Source organism: Antechinus flavipes, chromosome 4 (assembly GCF_016432865.1).
Source record: "Antechinus flavipes isolate AdamAnt ecotype Samford, QLD, Australia chromosome 4, AdamAnt_v2, whole genome shotgun sequence".
Lineage (NCBI taxonomy): Eukaryota > Metazoa > Chordata > Mammalia > Dasyuromorphia > Dasyuridae > Antechinus > Antechinus flavipes.
Window position 1 is genome coordinate 53,870,667 of NC_067401.1, and position 21,056 is coordinate 53,891,722.

The 21,056-nt window shown below is 38.8% G+C and overlaps 1 protein-coding gene across 1 annotated transcript in view; it reads right to left on the minus strand.

Moving 5' to 3' along the window:
* Positions 1–342: 342 nt before the first annotated feature.
* KCNC4 (potassium voltage-gated channel subfamily C member 4) overlaps positions 343–21,056 on the minus strand; it is a 71,669-nt gene continuing 50,955 nt past the window's right edge. Inside the window, 2 exon segments of the mRNA XM_051993085.1 lie at positions 343–760; positions 7,807–7,861. Coding sequence (XP_051849045.1) covers positions 538–760; positions 7,807–7,861 — 278 coding nt within the window. The 3' untranslated portion in view covers positions 343–537.

The window sequence follows — 21,056 nt, forward strand, 5'->3', positions numbered from 1 at the left end:
CCAGAGGATCAGCCTGAGCCAGATATTTCCTACTGGGGAATGGGACTTTTTACCCCAGTGGAAATGAAATGAAACCTAAGGGTAGAATTTTTTGGTGGGAGGGGAAGGAGGAGTTGGGGGTGGGAGATGAAGCAGAGGGGAGCCTGCACAAGTCTATGTACCAGCCAACTCCAGCAAGAACTATCAGAGAAACTCACAGATGAAAGTACACCACCTTGGGATATCCCTTCTCTCAGATGTGATGAGCACCCTTTCCCTCCCCCAAAAGCTGCCTTTTACTAAAATATTTTAAAATACCCTCATTTATTTGTTTAGTTTTTACTAGTCATTCAGAGGACACGATTAGAAACAAAGACATTTTAATGAAATAGCATAGAAAGAAAAATAGGACATTTCCTCCATTACCCCAAGACACATGCCATCCACAGATAAAGTAGACACCTCTAGGACACACTGATGGATGGGTACACAGGTAAGAATCAGATGTGGCCAGGGCATACAAATGGGAAGGAACATGTCTCTGATGCTTTAGAGCTGCTAGTATCTTCTGGTGATGTCATCGTGCTGCTTTCTGTTGGTGTTTTCCAGTGTACTGTATTCTCTGCCAAGTAATGCCCCAGTGGCTTTATGGTCACTGATAGGAATGGCTCTAGTAGACATACGCTTGTGAGGTATCTCTCTCCTTCCAGGTTCAGCTGGAGTCCTCAACTGATTTACAGCCTCTTCGCCATGAAAGGAAGAATAGGTTTTCTCTTTTAACCTAAAACCCAGAGGATTAAACTTAATTACTTTTTAAACCCTTTACATTCCCAGTATCAGACCAGGGGAAAGCCCATGGCTGCTTTTCTTCCCATAAAGAAAGGTAGATCCATTAGTTAAGAGTGACTATTCTCTCTGGAAAGAGTTTTTACCTCCATCGTCTGAGCATTTGGGGAACACAGAATAGCCATTAGCTAAAAGCTCATAACCATTTAATCTGTTTTTGAATTTACTAAGGCTAAAGAGCAGAGCATTGTGTCAGACAATTGCCTGATGCAGGGTTAGAAGTTCCCTCTTGTATGTTCTAAGTTATATATGTCACTTCCCACATTAGGATGTAGGCACTTTGATGTCAGAGATTGTGTTTTCTTTTTCTTTGTAGCTCTAGTGCTTAGTACATTGTGTCTAATAAATGTCTATTGATTGTTTGTATCTCCTGCTGATTGGTTAATTGCGACTCCTAATTCCATTATGGGAACCATGTGCCCTCAACCCACTTCAAGGAGAATTCTACAAAGTAATCCTACAAGAAATATATGTATTTGGTACATTGATTTTTTTCTCTTACTCTGAGACTTTTTGTATATTCCATGCCAATTAAAAGGAGAAGGAGGGGCAAAGAACATAAGAATCCAAGTGGAACCAAGATATTTCCTTTTCTCCTTAATCTTTTGCTGCACTCATGTAGCTTTCATTGGATAGATTTGCTTTCCCTTGCTATCAATCCCCTGTTAGAAGGGAAGGGGAAAAAAAAAAAAAACTTAGGGAGTCCTTATTATGAAGAAGGCACTATGCATAGTGCAAAAGACTTAAATATCGCCACACTTAATCCTCACAATGTGCGGGAGGTTGAAGAAGGCAGACAGGGGTTAAATGACTTGACCAGGGTCACCCAGCAAGTAGTGTTAGAAGTAAAACTTGAATCCAAGACTTCTTGGCTCTGAGACCAATTCTTTAGTGCATGATAACTACCCATTTTATAGATGAAAAAACTGGCAGATAGAAGTCTTGCCCAAGGTCATATAGCTCAGTTGATAGTCATAATAACCTTTGGAGATGACTGCTGTTATCATACACATTTTACAGATGAAGAAATTGAGGTGGACAGAAGTTAAGTGATTTGTCTGGCTTCACACAGCTGGTGAGTATCTGAGGCTGTATTTGAGCTCAGGTTTTCCAGACTACAGGGCCAGAGTTCTGTGTACTATGATACCCCCCATCTGCCCCAGTAGGCTCCTCAATGGAGCCTATACAACAGCTAGTCTTTGTGTGAATACTTCCTACAGGGGAAAATCTATTGCCTCTTGAAGCAACTCATCCTACTTTGGGACATCTTTAAATATCCCAAATTTGATTCAATTTAAATGTTAAATTTCTTCTTCTCAAATTTAAATTGCCTCTTAGCTATTTCCATCCATTGGATAGATCCTCTGGGGCCAGGCAGGAATTAAGCCTTCAATTTCTAGAAGAGACCTATCCTTCCCTCCCTTCTCATCCTCAAGCCTTTTCTAGACAATATTCCCAATTCCTTCAGCATTCCCTAGATGGCACCAACTTCAGTACCTTTATCCCATCCTCATTGCCTTCTTGTGCAATTTCTCCAGTTTATACATTTAATTTCTAAATATGATTTTCAGAACTGAATAAAATCCTCCAGTGAGGTGGCTCAGTAAAAAGAGTGCTGGACCTGAGGACTCATCTTTGTGAGTTCAAATCTGACCTCAAATACTTACTGCGTGATGCTGGGTTAGTCACTTAACTTCTGTGTAAAATTGTATATGTGTAAAATTGCATTAATAACACTCCTTACTTTCCAGGGTGATTGTTAGGTGAAGTAAATGAGATAAAGCACCTTGCACAGTGTTTGACACATATTGATGCTTAATTAAATGTTTGTTCTTTGACCCTTTTCCTTCCTTAAACAGATACTGTTCCTATTATAGCCCTAGTCTTGGACACTGCTTCTTATTGTGCAACCTAGCACTACTACAGCTTTTGGGGGGGCATGTCACTGTTGGCTCATATGGAGTCCCTCAAAATCCTTTTTTTTTTTTCAGATAAACTGCTATCCAGTCATCCCTTCCCCTATTATATCTGTGAAGTGGATTTTTTGAACCCTAGAATAAGAGTTTACATTTATTCCTATTAAAATTTGGACTAGTCAGTCAAAGTCTTTTGGAATCCTGACCATATCATCTATTATGGTTCCCTCCCAGCTTTGTGTCATCTACCAACTATCATCTATACTTTTATCTAAGTCATTGGTAAAAGCATTAAACAGCCCAAATTAAATAAAAATATAAAACAGATAATGTTATGTGGTTTTCTAAGTCAATATGCACTTGATGGGATCTGATTATATGTTTTATTTGAGTTTGACACTGCTAATATGCTGAAGTTTATTGGAAGACCCTAATTCAAATCCTGACTTTGTTAGTTATTATATTATGGTAGGCAAGTTAGATAATAACTAAGCTCCAGGGTTGGGAAGGACCTTGGTGGTGATCTAATCCAATCCATACTTTAAAAAGAATTCCAACTACATCATATTCAATAACCCTTTCCTTAAAAACCTTTGATCATTTCAACTCTCTGAGCCATAATTTCCTCATTTGTAAAATGGGGTTCATAATGTCTTCACTTCCTCTGTCATAGTTTTATTGTAAGTCTCAAATGAGATAATGTATGAAAAGCATTTGGCAAAGTGCTACATAAATCTAAGTTTTTATTATCGATCTTTTAGATTCAATTCAATTTCAACAAGAATATATTAATTTGCCAGGCACTTATTATTTGAATGACCAGAATTATGGATTCAAAAGTCATGAAGGATAGGATGTGGGGATGGGAATAGCTGAGTAAGAAAAAAGTTGTCACCAGTCCTAACTCGTTGGTTAGATGCAGCAATCTTCAGGACTGGACAGAAACCCTATTAATTACAAGCAAATGAACTAAGATACAAACATTTGCAGTTGTCAGATTAATAAGACACAAGAGGCTATTGAGTTGGCACTACTAAATGTTGTTTGGTCTTACTTCTCCCTCTCCTGTTTTTAGTTGTCCCAAATGGATGCCCCTCTCCTTTTTCATTAAATAAATAGGAATATAGGCTAGAAAATAGAGATTGTCATGGTAGCACCCGTAGAAATGATAGGTTCTTCATAAAATCACAGAATTCCATTTGTAAAGGGGTTGGAGTTGACATGTTTTTGTTTTCCTCCTGGCCCTGTGTCTGACTTCCTCTGGACTTCAAAATTCTGTCCTTCATCCTTTCCCTTCCCTTTTCTTGTATCCTCAGCATTTAGCAACTGTTAAGCAGTTAATCAATGTTTCCTTCCTTTGTACCAGCCATTGCTCCTGGTATTGTCCTCTGGGACCAAACAAAACAAGTCTACTCCTTTCTCTCCAGATCAGGCCTTCATATATTTGGAGAAAGTCATCATATCCCCCTGGGTCAAATCAGCTTTAGGCTAAACATGCCCAACTCCTGCAAACCATCCTCAGCTGTTGTATTTTAAGGCTCTTCGTCATTGTGTTTTCCCCACTCTGGACACACTCTAGCTTGCCAATTTTCTTTTTAAATTTTGCTGTCCTGAGCCAAACACTTCAATGCTCTAGATGAGACCGGGCAAGGGCAGAGGACAGTTGGACTCTCACCTCCCTATTCCTAGGAGCTACACCCCTTCTAATGCAGCCCAAGATCACTCAGCTTTTTTGTTTGCCACATTACACTGATATTAAGCTTCCAGCCCACAAAAACCTTCAGCTCCCTTTCAAAACAACTTCTCTTCTCTTTACCCATCCTTTCTCTGACACTTGATATTTGAGCAGTTGATTTCTTTTTCATACTCAAATGTAAGACTTTTCATTCATCTCAATGGAAGTTCATCTTATTACATTCAGCCTTGTGCTTGAAACTGTCAGAATCTTATTAGATCCTGACTGACTTCACTCAAGTGTTGTTTTTTTTTTTTTGTTTTTTTTGGTTTTTTTTTTTGGAGTGAAGGGAAAGATAAAGAAAGGGGAGAGAAGTGAAAGGGAGAGAGGAGAGCAGGAAAAAAAGAAGGAAAAAAGAGGAGAGGAGAGGAGCAAGAGAGAAACCTGAGAAAAGCCATTACTTTCCAAGGAGTTAGCCTACAGCTGGAAGTTTTAACAGGGGATATATTCTCTCCTGAAAGTGAATGTGTATGTTTCTTTGATGAGGATTTACCATGTAATTCAACTGTAAGGCATTTGATGTACAAGTTGGCTGATAAGGGTTCCTGTCACTGTTATGGCCTCTGGAGCTATGAAAAAGTCCCTGTTCTTCAAATGCTAAGGGATGTAGTTTATTCTAAATCTACTTTTCTTATGAACCACAAATCTCTTCATTCACTTACACTATTCTTTTGAACTAAATAGCCCCTAGCTTAGTGTTTTCTAAATACTGTTTAATAAATGATTATTGAATGAAGCATAAATGAATTTCTCTCCCTTCTTAGTCAACCATTTTCACCTTGGTCTCTAGCTGTTAGATCTCCCTGGAATTCCCTTACTCCATCTGTATCCATCATTCTTAGGGCCCATTCCTCCAGGCCCAGCTGGAATGCTATCTCTTCTATGATGACTCCTTGCCTAATAAAGGTAATTATAGGTTCTTCTGACACTCCTCTTCAGTTGGAAAATACCTCTCAAGGTACTTGTATTTTGACTTGGGCTGTACTTACTTGTGCAAAATCAAACAGACTATCTTCTCTCCTACAAAATCTGCCCAATCTTTTTCTGCCCAAACTTCTTTTTCTGTTGACAATACCATCCTCCCACTCACCCAAATCACCTGGTGATTCATCTTTGACTCTTTTCTCTTCCCACAATCAAATTGTTGCTCTGAACTATGCCTTGACCTCATGAATTTTCCCATCATTCACCTTACCTTTCCCAAATAAAAAATTATTTCTCTCTTAAAATTCCTCCCAATATTTTTGAGGAGTTCTATTTTGCATTGGATTTGGTCTCCCTTGTATCATAGTTATTTATTTATATAGCATTTCCCCTATTTATTAGGTCAGCTTCTCAAGAACAGGGTTTATATTAAATGTGTTTTTATCCTTTATACTTAGTATAATCCTTTGAATGGGGCAGGTACTTCATAAATATTTGTAGATTTGAACTATCTTATTCTCCTACTAAACTGTAAGCTGCTTAAGAGCCTGTGTTTTGTTCATACTGGTATCCCCAAGAGAACCAAGCACAAAACCCATACTGTAATTGGCAGATACAAAAATAAATATTTGTTGTGTTGAGCCACAAATAAGAATTTAAGGGTTGTTGGGCCAGAAGGCTATGGATTCTCCAGGATCTCCAGGGATTAGAAGGAGAGTAGACCTGAGAAGACAAGAATCTTCTCAGTCCAGAAGAGCTTTTAGCACTGAGAATTTCTCAAAGGATAGAGAAAGCCTCCTCTTTAAACCTGCTTATCAGTAAGTTCCGTTATAACTCAAGGGTCTTCTTATATTAAACATCTCTGCCAAAATTCCACCATTAGAGTTTCATTCCTTGGGGTTACTAAACAATATAAATATTTTTAAAGGAAGGGTATATTAAACTTACTCTCGATGATCTCCATCTTCCTTGCAAATTAGTTTGGTCAGATGCTTTCTTCTGAAACAATCATTAGGTCCTAAGGAATGGAACTTTTGTAGGATATTGAGAGAAATGCAATTTTTTGGAGCATGGAACACTTGTCCTGCAGAGTGAGCTTACATGAGGAATTGGAAGGCAGGTTGAAAGGCAGTGGGCTCTTGTTGGAATCCTTACTAACTGCTAACCAATTAGAGTTGATCTAATCTTACAAGAAGATTTTGGCCAGAACCTGAAACAAGGTACTAAGTAGAACTAATTAATACAAGGCTTGTGTTCACACCTTTACTCATTGGAGTTCACAAGTATGCTAGCTTCACAAAGTAAACTTTGTAACTTTGGGAATTCACACCTCCCTTAAAGCTCTTAGGGCCAGAGAGCACTATGGGAGAAAACCCATAATCCCTCTCTCTCGTATCCCACAATTCATCCCTCTTGTATAAAAAAAACAGACAGAAGCTCTCGATCAGATTTCACCGGAATGACATGAAGAGTGGTGCTGGCTCTGGAGGCTGAAGAAAGCAGAGGCAGAAGCAAAGGACAAAGCGGCAAGAGCTCTTGGAACCAAGCAGAGAGATAGGCCTCTAAGCTAACCGGGCTATATTTGGAGATAATAAAAGATCTGAACTTTGATCACCTGGCTGCATTTGGGAAGAAGATCACCACAGGCTCTGGACAACCAAGGGACTCCGGGTACCTAGTGCCTGGGAAGTGGGAGAGGGACATAAAAAGCTAAGAGGAGCTGGTTGGAGTGGTCTATACCTGTAATCCCTGCTACAAGGAAGGAACACTTACCCACTGTGTTTTGAGCTGAAGTAGGGCGAAAATCAATGGGAGTGGGGACATTTTTACTGAGTCTGTCACCAATATAGTAAGATCCTTGCAGGTGAGTGGTAGCACTATATTGCCTAAAGATAGATAAATGGCATAAAACTTCCATGCCAAACAGGCTCATGAGGGACTGCTGTAACTTCCAACTTGAGTGAGATAGGGAAATCTAGTTTCAAAAAATAGGATGGGGGAGTGAGGAGGATGCTAAAGACAAACTTCTACTTTTCAGTTTTTCTTGAGAGGAAATCTGCCGAGGCTATTAGGTGGTATTCCCAGGGACTTAGGATGCTGACACTTCTTCACTTAGAGAAATTCAAACAGAAGTCACAGTTGCTCATTGGGTCATCCAACTAACTGAGGGTCACCAAAGTTCCATCTTAGGGAGGGTCAAACTTCATCCATCTCTACCTTGGTTTTCAGCAAAGCAAAAAAATTTCAACATTTAAACTTTCCTTTTCCTCCTTCTGACATCTTTTTCAGGATAGATTCCCCTGAGTGTTCAAAAGTAGAAATGGCACAGGCATTGTGGCCTTTTGGTAAAGCAGAAACAGCACTGAATATGGGAAAAGAGATTCCAGTACTGGCTCCAAGACTTACCAGCTTGATGACCTGGGGCAAGACACATCATTTCTCCAGGAGTCTACTTCCTCATCTGTAATGTGAAGGGTTTGGATTAGAGGATGCAAATATATTTACAGACATTAATGAAGTGCCCACTGGGTGGAGAACATAGCACTAAGTGTGGAAAAAGATTCTCAAATTAAATAAGACTTGGTCTCTATCTTCAAGGAGCATCTGGCTAAATATAAAATTAACTAAACAAAAAAGCAACTGTCTGAGACTATAAATTACATATCTAAGTGGGAAAGGGGCTTCCTCTCTCACCAAGAGGTCTCTATAGCCAAGAAGTCACAGGCCTGATTAGGAAAGGGAAGGGAAGAGAGAAAAGAGGCAAGGGGAGAAAAACATACACACATCAGGGGAAGTGGGGAGAGGGAGAGAGAGAAAAATGGTAGAGAAAAAAGAAAAGGGTTAAGGGGAGTAAGAGGCACAGGGATAGAGAAGGGAAAGGGGAAAGAGAGAAAAAAGGAAAAGGGAAGCAAAGGAAGAGAAGGAGAAAAAGAAGGGGAAGGTAAGAAGAAGAAAGGGAAGAAGAGAAAAGGGAGGTGAGAGGAGGGGAAGGGAAAGGAAAGGAGGAAAGTTAAAAAAAGAAACAAATATAAAACAGTGTTTTGTGGTTGGATGGGGAGGACATTATCTCTAAGAAAGTAAAAGATAGAAAGTTTCCTTGAGAAGATTTGAGTGAGGTCATTTGAGTGAGGCTTTAAAGGATTCATAGGAATTGATGAGGTGAAGAGGAGGGAGAGTATTCTAGTCTTAGAGAGCAATGATCTTTAAAGTCATTTCCACATTTAATATTTTGTGGAAGTTACAAAGTCATAATATTAGCTCTTTATAAAAAAAAGTTTCATGTAGGCCTTTAAAGAGAGGTCTTAATGAGTATAGTGGATAAAAAGTTGATCTTACAAGTCAAAAAAACCAGAATCTGAGTTCTTCCTCTGATATCATTTATGTGACCCTAGTCAAGTCACTTAACTTTACACAACCTCATTTTTTAAAAGGGAAAAAAATAATAGTACCTACCTCAGGAGTTGCTGGGAGGATGAAAGATACATAAAATGCTTGGCAAACTTTAAAGTGGTGCTACATAAACATTAGTGTTATTATTTTTATATGTATATTCAAAATCCTGTCCCTTGACCATGAGTAGGAATGAGAAGTTTCTAACAGCTGAGAAGAATCAAGAAAAGTCTTATTCTGGGAATTCTAAGAATCCAGAGTCAAGGGATAAATGCATTCATGTATTTCAAACATGGCGGACAAACTGAAGATAGGATGTTCTGTGTCCTTATCACAATGGACTCAACAGTTTCCAAAGGTGCTACTATCCTAAGTAATCACTGATTGGACATTGCTTCAGTCAAGCTGAAACCTTTTAATGATGCTTAAAATGGCCAAGGTCTCCCATTGCATCCAGGGCCATCTCCAGTCATCCAGGGCTTGATTGTAATAAGTCTTTTGTGTCTCTTCATGTAATCTAATTTACATGTAGTAATGAAATATATATATATATTTCTCCCTGTTTATCTTTCTATGCTTTCTTGAGTCCTATTTTTGTATATCAAATTTTCTATTTAGCTCTGTTTTTTTTTTAAATAGAAATGATTAAAAGTTTCTTACTTCATTGAAGATCTATTGCCTCCCCTGAAAGATGATGTTCAGTCTCGCTGGAGAGTTGTAACCTTAGGTCCTTTGCCTTCTACAGTATGGTATTCCAGGCCCTACGATCCTTTACTGTAGAAGCTGCTAGATCCTGGGTAATCCTGACTGTTGCTCCTTGATATTTGAATTGTCTGACAATTTGCAGTAGTTTTTCCTTGAGAGTGTAGTTTTAAAGTTTTGCAACAATGTTCCTTGGAGTTTTCCTTGTGGAAACTCTTTCCAAAGGTGATCAATGGATTCTTTCAATGAGTATTTCCCCTTCTGTTTCTAGAATATCAGAGTTTTTCTTGATCTCGAAAAATGCTATCCAGGATCTTCTTTTGGTCATGGCCTTCAGGTAGACCAGTAATTTTTAAATTGTCTCTTCCACATCTATATTCCAGGTTAGCTGTTTTTCCAATGAGGTTTTTCACATTTTCTTCCATTTTTTCATTCTTTTTAGTTTGACTGATTCTTGATGTCTCAAAGAATCATTAGCTTTCATTTGCCCTGTTATAGTTTTTATTCAGTTAGCTTTTATATCTCTTTTTCCATTTGATTAATTTTACTTTTGAAGGTATTGTTTCCTTCATTGATTTTTTTTTTTTGCATTTGGCCAATTGTATTTTCTAAGGAATTACCTTCCTTTTTCTAAGCTGTATACTTGTATACTTGTATACTTCTCATTTCTTTTCTCATTTTTTCTTCTACCTCTCTTATTTGTTTTTTAAAATCCCTTATAAGCACTTCCAAGAAGCCTCTTAAGGCTTGAGACCAATTTATATCACTGGACCCATAATTTTGCTTCTAAAGGGGAAAGTGAGGCTAGTGACTTTGCCCAACCATCCCTCACTTAAATTCAATTCACTTGCATGTCATGGCATCATCTCTCTGATGTCATGGTTCTTTTCCAAGAACAAAGGACAAACAACATTAATTACTCTAGAATTCTGTAGCAGGATCCTTCTCATCTCTTCTACATTTTCATTTTTTGCTCTTTGAAACACATTCCTGCTAAGGTGTTAACTGATAATTACAGAAGTTGTGTTAGCTGTGAATAGCTTGAGTATTTGTTTTCAAAGGTGACTCCAAGAGACAAAAAAGCCTCCAAGCATCCTGGAAGGGGAGGGATTCTCAGAGAATCCTAAAGCTGACAAAGGTCTTAGATATCATCTAGTCCCTCATTTAACAGATGAGGAAACCTAGGCCATAGCCTTTCCCAAGCTCATAGGGCATGCTAGTTTTCTAACTTCAAGTCCAGGCAAATTTTAGCAGATTTTATTCTATAGAATCATTAGCTTTGATCCCTGGAAGCACCAGTCCTGCAATCTTCATTAATGTTTGCTCCTCACATTCACTGTGCTAACAGTTTCAGGGGTTAAGGTTAGAGATATATTCTAGGAACAGAAGTGAGTACAAGGGATAATGTTGAAAAAATTACTCTGGCATGGGTTCTGTCAATAAAAAGTTATTTTAAAAAGAGATATATTCCAGGGCTGGAATGAAACTTAGAGAACCCAGCCTCAATACAAAGCATGAATTTCCTCTATGGTCTGCCTGATGAATGAGCATTTAGCTGTCATTTGAAATAACTTTGGTGATGGTGGACTCACTACTCCAAAAGTCTATTTTTTGGGTAACTTTTACTGTTTTTCTTAAAGTTTTTTAATTTTCAAAACATATGCATAGATGGTTTTCAACATCCACGCTTGAAAAACCTTGTGTTCCAAATTTTTTCTCTCTCCCTTCCTCCCATTTTTTCCCCTAGATGATAAGTAATTCAATATATGTTAAACATGTGCAATTCTATACATATTTTCACAATTACCATTCACAAGAAAAATCAGAACAAAAAAGGAAAAAAATGAGAAAGAAAACTAAATGCAGGTAGCTTTAATTGTTAAAAAAAAAAAAAAGTTCTTCCATAAACACTTAAAATAACCATTGTAAGGATAATGTAAGGATAACCAATTGTAAAAGGCATAGTTATTCTGATAAATAATAGTGGTCCAAGATATTCCAAAGGACCCATAATGAAAAAATGCTATTCATCTCCAGAGAGAGACTTGATGAATGCAGATTGAAGCACACTTTTTACTTTCTTTATTTTTCTTTGGGGGGGGGTATATTTTCTTTACAACATAGCTAATATGGAAATATATATTGGATGATATTGGATCAATATCAAATTGCTTACCTGCTCAAAGAAGCAGGAGGGATGTAAAGGAGGGAGAGAATTTGGAACTCAAAATGTTTTTTTTTTAAAAAACTTACACATAATTAGGAAATGTTTCATGAAATAACAGCATTTTTTAAAAAATTCTCCATTTGCTGAGTAACATTTAGAGCTGGATAAGACCCTAGAAGCAGCTAGATGGTACAGTAGATAGAGGGAGTCAAGGAAACCCAAGTTAAAATCCAGTTTCAGATGCTTAGTAGCTTTGTAATCCTGGAAAGTCACTTAATTTCTGTCATTTAATTTATCATTTTCAATTTCCTCATTTGTAATGTGGAGATAACAATATCATCTACTTTAAAGGGTTTTTGTGAAGGTAAAATGCAATGATATTTATAAAGTGTTTCAAAAACATTAAGACGCTATGTATAGAGAGGCTAGCTACTGTAGCTTTCTCATTTCTATGAGTTACTAAACTGAGGGCCAAGGAGATTAAGAGTTCCACCAATACTACCCAGCTAATATCTGAGGATGGACTTGAAACCAAAATTTCTAGCTCCAAATATGGTGCTCTTTTATCATACTAGGAGTCTCTCCTCATAGCAACTCTAAAAATAGAACAAATAACTTTTAGGCTTCAAACTCCATGAAATCATCAATCCTGTCTTATCTAAACTTTTCATGTCCCTTGGCACCATGCTCTGCAAATAGTAAGTTCTTATAAGTGATTGTTCAATTGAAATCAACACAGCAACTTTATAAACCATTGCATTTTCACCTCAGTCCCACTTGGTTTTAGCACACTGGTATTGCTCTCTGAAGATGTGACTTTTCTATCATAGAATCTTAGACTTGGAAATATCATAGATAGTCTACACTCCCACTTCTTGTAGGAAGTCCCTCCACCCATCCTTGTATCTTTGAGATGTGGTCCTAATAGCCCAGCTTCTAATTTAATACTTCCAATAACTAAAGTAGTCCCCTTAAAATAGAAAGCCTGTTTTATTGTTGGACAGTTCCAAGTGCTGTCAAGGTTTTCACCATATTCAATTAAATAACCTAGTCTTTTGGAAACCTAAATGGTTCTTTTCCCCCTTTTTCCCAAGTTAGAAGTGGAATGTAGAGTCATATATACCAGGGGAAGATAAAACTTCTATAGTCACAGTCAGAGTATGAGCCCTGGACTCAATGTTTTTATTTCTTTTAAACAGTAAATCTCAGGAGCAAAAGTGACATGTGTTTGTGTGTGTAAGAGAGGGGGGGGGGGGAGAGAGAAAAGAAGGAGAAGGAGGATGAGAAGAAGAAGGAGGAGGAGGAGGAGAGAGAGAGAGAGAGAAGGGGAGAGAGAGAGAGAGAGAGAGAGAGAGAGGAGAGAGAGAGACAGAGAGAGAGAGAGACAGAGAGACAGAGAGAGACAGAGAGAGAGAGAGAACGAGAGAGACAGAGAGAGACAGAGAGACAGAGACAGAGAGAGAGAGGGAAACAGAGACAGAGAGAGAAGGTGACAGAGAGAGAGAGAGAGAGAGAGAGAACAAGAGAGAGAGAGAGAGAGAGAGAACGAGAGAGAGAGAGAGAGAGTTGCTGTAGTTTTTCAGGTTTAGAATAGCTGAATTTGCATGGATTTAGAGAAAGTTAAACACACTGAAGAGACTCATTTCCTCATGACTCCTAGATTGATGATATCCTAGATTGATATATGGAAAGGACTCAGGAAACCTATGCAGATTATAGCCTAGAGATTTTAAGACAACCCTACCTATATTCTTCCCCATTTCTCCCCTTCCCCCATCTCCTGGGCATCAGCTGCATGGTGAAAGCTCAAGATACCTTTGAAAATAGTCAGATGCCTCCTTTGCCCCTACTCATTCTTCAGACATATATCTCTGAGATGTTGGGCTGAAGGGTGGGGTGTTCTTCTGCAAACTCTCTCCTATGTCTAACTTAGGCTACTGACCACAGGGATTTGTTTATGAGAACTTAATGTCTTGGGGCCTCAGTCTTCTCCTATTCTCTGCTATCCTCAAATCACCCTTACTTGTGAATGGGGAGTGGTTGATACCTAAAAATATCTTTGTCCCATATCAAATTATACACCTAATACCCAAACTCACAGCAAGGCGACAAGGTAGCCTCTGGGGCCAGCACAGAAAGAAGTCTCATTTTGGTCACAGATCAATGCTTTGCAGCTGGCTCAGGCTAGAAGGAAGCTCTTTCTACCTATCGATGATTCAGTGGCTGACACTCAGTTAGCTTTTGGGGTCAAGTAGAAAAAAGCAACAGCAAGTCCAGCCCACTGACAGTGGCCCAGCCACTGACTAAATCAGGCAAGAAAGGACATACTGGCCTGTTTTCACTTGTCAGGAGTCATGATAACAACTCAGCTTTGATTTCTTTTGCCCTTTACATCCGAGTAGCTCAGAGCACTTTATAGACATTCCTCCAGACATTACCCCCCTGACTCTCTGCAAAGGGACAGGTCAGACAGGGACAAGATCAGATTTCCTAGTGGATATCCCATCTCCCTTAATTCCCCCAAATTCTCATTCCTTCCAATTGTGGAAGAGAGACAGGAAATGACATAGTCTGTCTCTTTGTAAAATGATGGAGTTGCTGTGTGATGATTTCTAAGATATGATCTGGCTCTAAATCTATGATCTGGGGGCAGGGAAATTCATATCTTCACAGGGAACAGGGTGAGGTGGGGTAGAAGAACTAAGGGGATTATTTGATAATCTACATCTCTCTCATTGACAAATTAAGAGGCAATGTGAAAGGTGTCCCAGATTAATCTTTCTGATGAATAATTGCCTCCTAATTGACTAATTTAGGGAAATAATGGACTCTGGGGTCCTAATTTCTACTTGGAGTTATATAATAACTAAACACATCATTAATTGTCCTAATCAGAACAGTAGGACTTATCTAATCAACTTGGGAACAGGACTCCCCCTCAATTCTAAAACTCTTTGGAGTGAATTGATAGTAATATGAAAGAATGTTCTCTAAAATGTAATGTTCTCTGGGAGCAGGTTTCTTGGGGGGCTTCTGGAGGCAGCCTTAGTTTCAGTTCAGAGTAATCTCCCCAAATGCAGCTAGGGATTAAAGTCCAAATCCTTTATTGTTTCCTTTTAAGTCTTGTTTCCTTCCTTGGGCCCGGTTAGCTTTCTTAGAGGCCTATTTCTCTCCTTGGTTCCTGCCACTAGTCCTTTCCCTCTGCCAGCATCAGCCTCTAGCTCCCTCCAAATCTCCAGCCAGCACAAATGTGGAATCCGACTCCGCTTCTGAGAGTGGGCTTGTGTCTTAGTGGGCTTGTCCTTTAGTGGGCTCCTCCTTATATATGCTCTCTTAAAAGTGTGAATCTTGTGGAACTATAGTAAGTACTAAGTACATCTAGAGAACTGTTAAGCACCCTGCTAAACAACCATTGTCTCTATCAATTCCACTGACTTAGCACCTTGTAAGAATTCTAACAATTTTGGCTAAATTTTAGGATATTGGGATATTAGTTCCAGTACTGAGATCAACTCTCTGGCTGAACAAATCACTTCCACTCTGAGTCTTTCTTCATTTGTAAAATTAAGGTATTGGACTACATCATTGGTAAATAATTCCAGTATCTTAGCCAAGATGACCATAAATGAAGTCATGAAGAGTTGGACATGACTGAGATGGCTCAACAACTTCTAGAACTTAATTATTCTCCCACCCAAATTCATCCTTCTTCCTAACTTCTCTTTTATTGACCATGATGCAACCATCCTCCCAGTCACTTGTGTTAATAATATGGCTGTCAAATTTTACTTCTAACTCTGTGCTGAAGTCCGAAAGTTCAAGACTTGAATTCAGATACAGCTTCAGACTCTTACTAGTTGTGTGCCACTGGGCAAGTCATTTAACTCTTTTTGACTCGGTTTCCTCATCTGTAAACCGAACTGGAGGAAGAAATGGCAAACCACTCCAATATCTTTGCCAAGAAATCCCTAAATGGGGTCACGAAGAGTCAGACCCAACTAAAATGATTGAAACAGCAACAATCTGGCAGCAATCTACCTTTTCATACTTATTATACATTACTCCCCTTCACCCACACTCTGGTTCAGCCAAACTGGCATTCTTGCTGTTGCTCCCATGACATTGAATCTACCATTTGTATAGCTTCTTATAGGCTATTCCACATTCCTGGAATGCAACCTCTCTAAATGTTTCTCTCTTAAAATCTCTAGTCTCTTCCATGCTCCACTTAAATTTTACCTTCTACTATATAGGAGGCTTTTTCTGATGCTTTTGCCCCACATCCTAGTGCTCCCCTTTGTCAAAATGCCTCATGATTACTTTATATATTGTGTTATATATATATGGAGAATAAAGATATTTATGTATATATGTGTATGTATGTATACATATATGTACATACATACATATATGTATATACACATATATACACTCATACTTCTAGTCTCCCCCAACAAAATGTAAGCTTCTTGAGGGCAGGAATTAATTTGTTTTTGTCTTTTGTAACTAAGGCACCCAACACAATATCTTGCACACAGTAGGTACTTCTAAATGATTATTTATTATTTGCTTTCTATTAGAGGCAGAATAGTATAGTAGAAAGAGTTGGAATCCTAGATCTGAGATCAGGAAAAGTCCCTTGCAATCTCTGAGCTATACTTTTCTCCTCTACAAACAGGAAATAGTAACATTTATCTCAGTAGTACTTATTCCTGTATAACTAACATTACAAGTTCATTTAGAGGAAATAAAGTACTATATGACTATCAGTCATGGATTTCTCATTTATCTTTCTATCTCTCCTACAACCCAAATTTACCACATCCTTCCTCTCCATTTCCTGTCACTTACTTGGAAATGACTTGGCTTTCTCCTCCTATCTAAATCTCTTCTCCAGTTCCAATAATCTTGGAGCCAAACCTAGCACCCAGACAAACAGCTGTTCTTATATAAGAGGAAAGATTCTGATATTGAGCATCCCACAGCTAGACTAAAAAGCAGTCTTCCACAACCATCTGATACTCCTGTTTGTCAAGACCCAACTTGATCCCAGATTCATAAATCCATAAATCCATTTTTGTGTGGAGGGAAAATAGCATGAAATATGTCTTCAATTTATTTCATCTTGGGTGGTAGGTGGTGGGTGGTGGTGGAAAACTCAGCACCCCATGAGGCTACTGTCAGCCATGGGGCAGAAGTCAAGGGAAGGTCAGGCCAAGAAGGAGCTTATCTGGGGTATGGACAACAGGAAAATATCCCTAGTAGTTTCCTATCTTAACTAATAACTATTGCTAGATTTAGCTGTTTTTAAGTTTTCAAAGTACTGTTAATACTCGGAAAATTTTTGCATCCAAGGTGAAGTCTAGATGACCTGGTCAAATTACGGTTCTATCTGGCCTTAGTTCTGACTACCACGCCAAAGATCAGTAAGTTGTTTATTTCCAAAGGTCTTAAGTGAAGCTGACTCCCATAGGGGCTACTGGCAGGATTAGGGCACAAGTATTGGAGGAGGGGGAAAGGGAATCAAAAAATAAAAAGGAGAAGAAAAAAAATCAGATGCTTCTGGTAGAAAATGAGAGACCCACCAGCAGTTGCTTTGGGTACCACTCGGTGGCACCCTCCTCTGTTGCAGGCTGTAGACTGTCCTTATGTAGTTTTACTAAATCTATCAACATTTGGAAAGCAGCAATTAGATTCTCCACCTCAAATCAATAGCAATAAATTTTAGAGAAAAAAAATTTCATTTCGAATCTCACACCTGTCCATGTTAGCTAGCTGTGGACATCCCAAATAAGAGAAGGGATGGGTATCAAGCTGTTAAGATTGTAATTAAATATAATGGTTGCAACAAGAGAGTTTCTTTAAGATAGAAGTATATAGTAGTAAAAAGAGCTCTGGAGGGAGAACAGAGGAACTTAGGTTCAAATATTAACATCTGTGTGGTATAGTATAGTGACTGAGAGTTCTCAATCTGCGTGTGACACTCAATAGCGATATGACCACAGGAAAGTCACTTAACTCCTCTGAATGTTAGTTTGTTTCTCAGGAAAAACAGGGAGAGAAACAATTGTAATAATACTATCAATGCGATGTGAAGTCTCAAATGAAATAATGCCTACAAAGAGCTTCAATAGTTAGTATAAAAAACACTTTATAAATGTTATCTCATTCTTTCTCACAACAACCCTAGGAGGGAGTTGCTATTATTATTCCCATTTTGCAGATGAGCAAACTGAGGCAGTTTCCTCAGTGACAGGGACCAGACTGAAGTGACTTACCCAGGATCCTACAGCTAAAAAATGTCTGAGGTTGGATGTGAACTCAGGTCTTCCTGACTCTGGCTTCAGCATTCTATCCACTGTGCCTCACAACTTAACAAACTTAAAAGTGCTATTTAAACATTAATTATTATTATGATTTATGTGAGAGATCACATGGTGTAATGCAGTGGTATTAAACTCAAATAGTAATGAATCTCTAAGGAGCTGGAGCAGCTAAATGGCACAGTGGATAGAGCACCATCCCTGAATTCAGGAGAACCTGAGTTCAAATCTGACCTCAGACACTGAACACTTCCTAGCTGTGTGACAAGTCACTTAACCCCAATTGTCTTACCCCCAAAACACAGGTGCTGAGTTTTCCACTACCACCCAATTTTCTAATTAAATTAGAAAACTACAAATTGATATTATCTATGGTGTGTTGTATCTTTAGTCAGCTAGGTGGAACCATAGTGTATAGCATGCTGAGTCTAGAGTCAGGAAGACTCATCTTCTTGAGTTCAAATCTGGTCTTGGACACTTCCTAGCCATGTGATCCTGGGCAAGTCACTTAACCTATTTGATTCAGTTTCCTCATCTGTAAAATGAACTGGAGAAGGAAATGACAAATCACTCTAGTATCTCTGCCAAGAAAATCCCAAATAGGGTCACAAAGAGTTGAACACAACTGAAAACAATTGGACAACAAACAACAACTATTGTATTTTTATTTATTTTGTTAAACATTTCCCAGTGACATTTTTATCTGCACACTGCATTCTGGAGTCATGTGAACATTTGACATCTCTAGATGAAGTGCTGGCTTCGGGGTAAGGAAGACCTGAGGGATTGATAAGATTGATAGATAAGAAGACTTTGATGTAAGGGAAACCTGGGCTGAAGTTCTCCCTCTCTCCTCCCCCAACACATTCTGGCTCTGTGACCTTGGCTAAGTTACCTAACCTCTCAATGTTCACGGATCATTCTAAGACTCTTAGCTGATCTGCGCAGGTAGAGGAAGTATCCTCAGCCAAAAAGTCCCTTCTGCTCCAAGTACCATCTCTTTTGGAACAAGAATTAAACTCCTCCCCCCCTAGTCTGACCTACCTATAAGAGGAAATAACCATTTTTCCAACCTGTCCCATTCCCATACAAGCTCAGCTCAGCAGACACCCAAACAGAGCCAGGATTTTGCCCAACTGTTCTATTTTGGGCATGTGCAGTTAATTTTGAGGCTTCACTGCCTCTGCCTGAGTCCCACAGCCCCACTCACTCTGCCTCCATCCTGGTCGCCTTAGCTGTTGCCTCTCCCTCCTCCTGTTCTGAGTTTCTTTGAAGTCTCTCTGCCTGAGCCTCTCTTGCCTCATTGTTTCTGTTCTCTCTCTTCTCTTGCAGGTGTCAGGGCTTTTCCTGGCTCTTGAGATCCTTTGCTCACAGGTGTGTTTGGAAATAAAATCAGATCTATTCCATAACTAGCTCCTTCTTTTTTCCTTCTTCCCCTCCCAGTTCCTACCTGCAATTAATAAAAGAGGCATGAGGACCCAAACTCATCAATCCCTGTGTTTTAAAAATTGATCAACAGGCTTTGGGGGTTTCCCTTTCTTCCTCTTCCTCCTCTTGAGCTCTGGGGTGAATTGTCCCCATTTCACAAAAGGATAATACAATAGAGTCAGAGGATCTGATTTTGCATCTCAACTCTGCTACTACAAGTATAGATGATCTACAAATCAAGGTAGATGATTCCCTTTTCCAAGTATCAGTTTTTCCATCTATAAAATCATGAGTTTGAAAAAAATCATAGGTTTGAACTAGGAAATGCTTAAGGTCCCCCATCAGTGATTAGTCTATAAAAACAACAGTTCATATTGATATAGATCTTTAAGGTTTACAAAAGATTCTCTTCATATCTATGTGATATAGGAAGTAAAAGATATCTTCATTTTAAAGATGAGGAACATGAGGCTGAGAAAGTAGCAAAACTTAGCTAAGGCTACATTCTAAAGAAGTGGAAGGACCAATGTTGGAATCAAAGTCTTTTCTAAGTTCAGATACTTTCCACCAATACTTATCATCTTTTTTTTTTTTTTTTTTTTCACATCATCAGCTGGTTGCCGAATTCAGTCTAGGTTTTAAATGTTGCTTTGCCTAAGGGTTATGTCCTTGGTCAGTTGTCCCATATTCTGCTCCCCAGGCCAGAAGTCCCTCTCAACTAAAGGAAAATCTCAGGGCAGCTCGGTGGTGCAGTGGGTAGAGCACCTGCCCTGAAGTCAGGAGGACCTGAATTCAAATCTGGCCTCAGACACTTAACACTTCCTAGTTGTGTAACCCTGGGCTTGTCACTTAACCCCAATTTCCTCAGCAAAAATAAATAAATAAATAAACACACACACATACACACACACACACAACACACACACACACACACACACACACACACACAAAGATGAAAAAAAGGAAAATCTCATTGGCTGAGAGGGAATTCCACAATCACTTATCATGAAGCATCATGGCTGCCCAGCCAATGAACTTGCGGGATTTGGAGTCAGAAAAAACTGAATTCAAGAGCTTCTTTTGACATTTAAAAGCTGAATAAATGACAATAGACAGAGCTCTACACTTGGTTCCTCATTGGAAGATCAATCAGTGAGTTAAAGGGAACAGATAAGATGTTGGGGATACAAAAAATGGTAAAAGGGAATCACCAATCTCTCATAGTCAAATGGAGGAGATGTGTAAATAACTATGTGCAAATAAGCTATACATAGGATGAATTGGAAACAATCAACAAAGATAAGTTAGAATCAAGAGGGGCTTGGAAAGATTTCCTTCTGTTGAAGGTAAGATTTTATCTGAGCCTTGAAGAAAAACAGAAGAGTCAGGACATGGAGTTGGGGAGGGAGAACATTCCAGGCATTAGGGCCAGTCAGTGAAAATGGCCAGAGTTCAGAGCTGGAATCTCTTGTTTGAGGAACAGTGAGAAGGTCAGTGTCATTGGGTTGAAAGGTACATGTGAGGAGGGGATAGGTGGGGTTAGAACTCAGCCCCCCCCCATTACTATCTAGTTAATTTTAAGTTTAAAAGTTGCATATAACAGAGATTCATAGTTTCATTTTGTTTGTATGTTGATGTTGATTAAG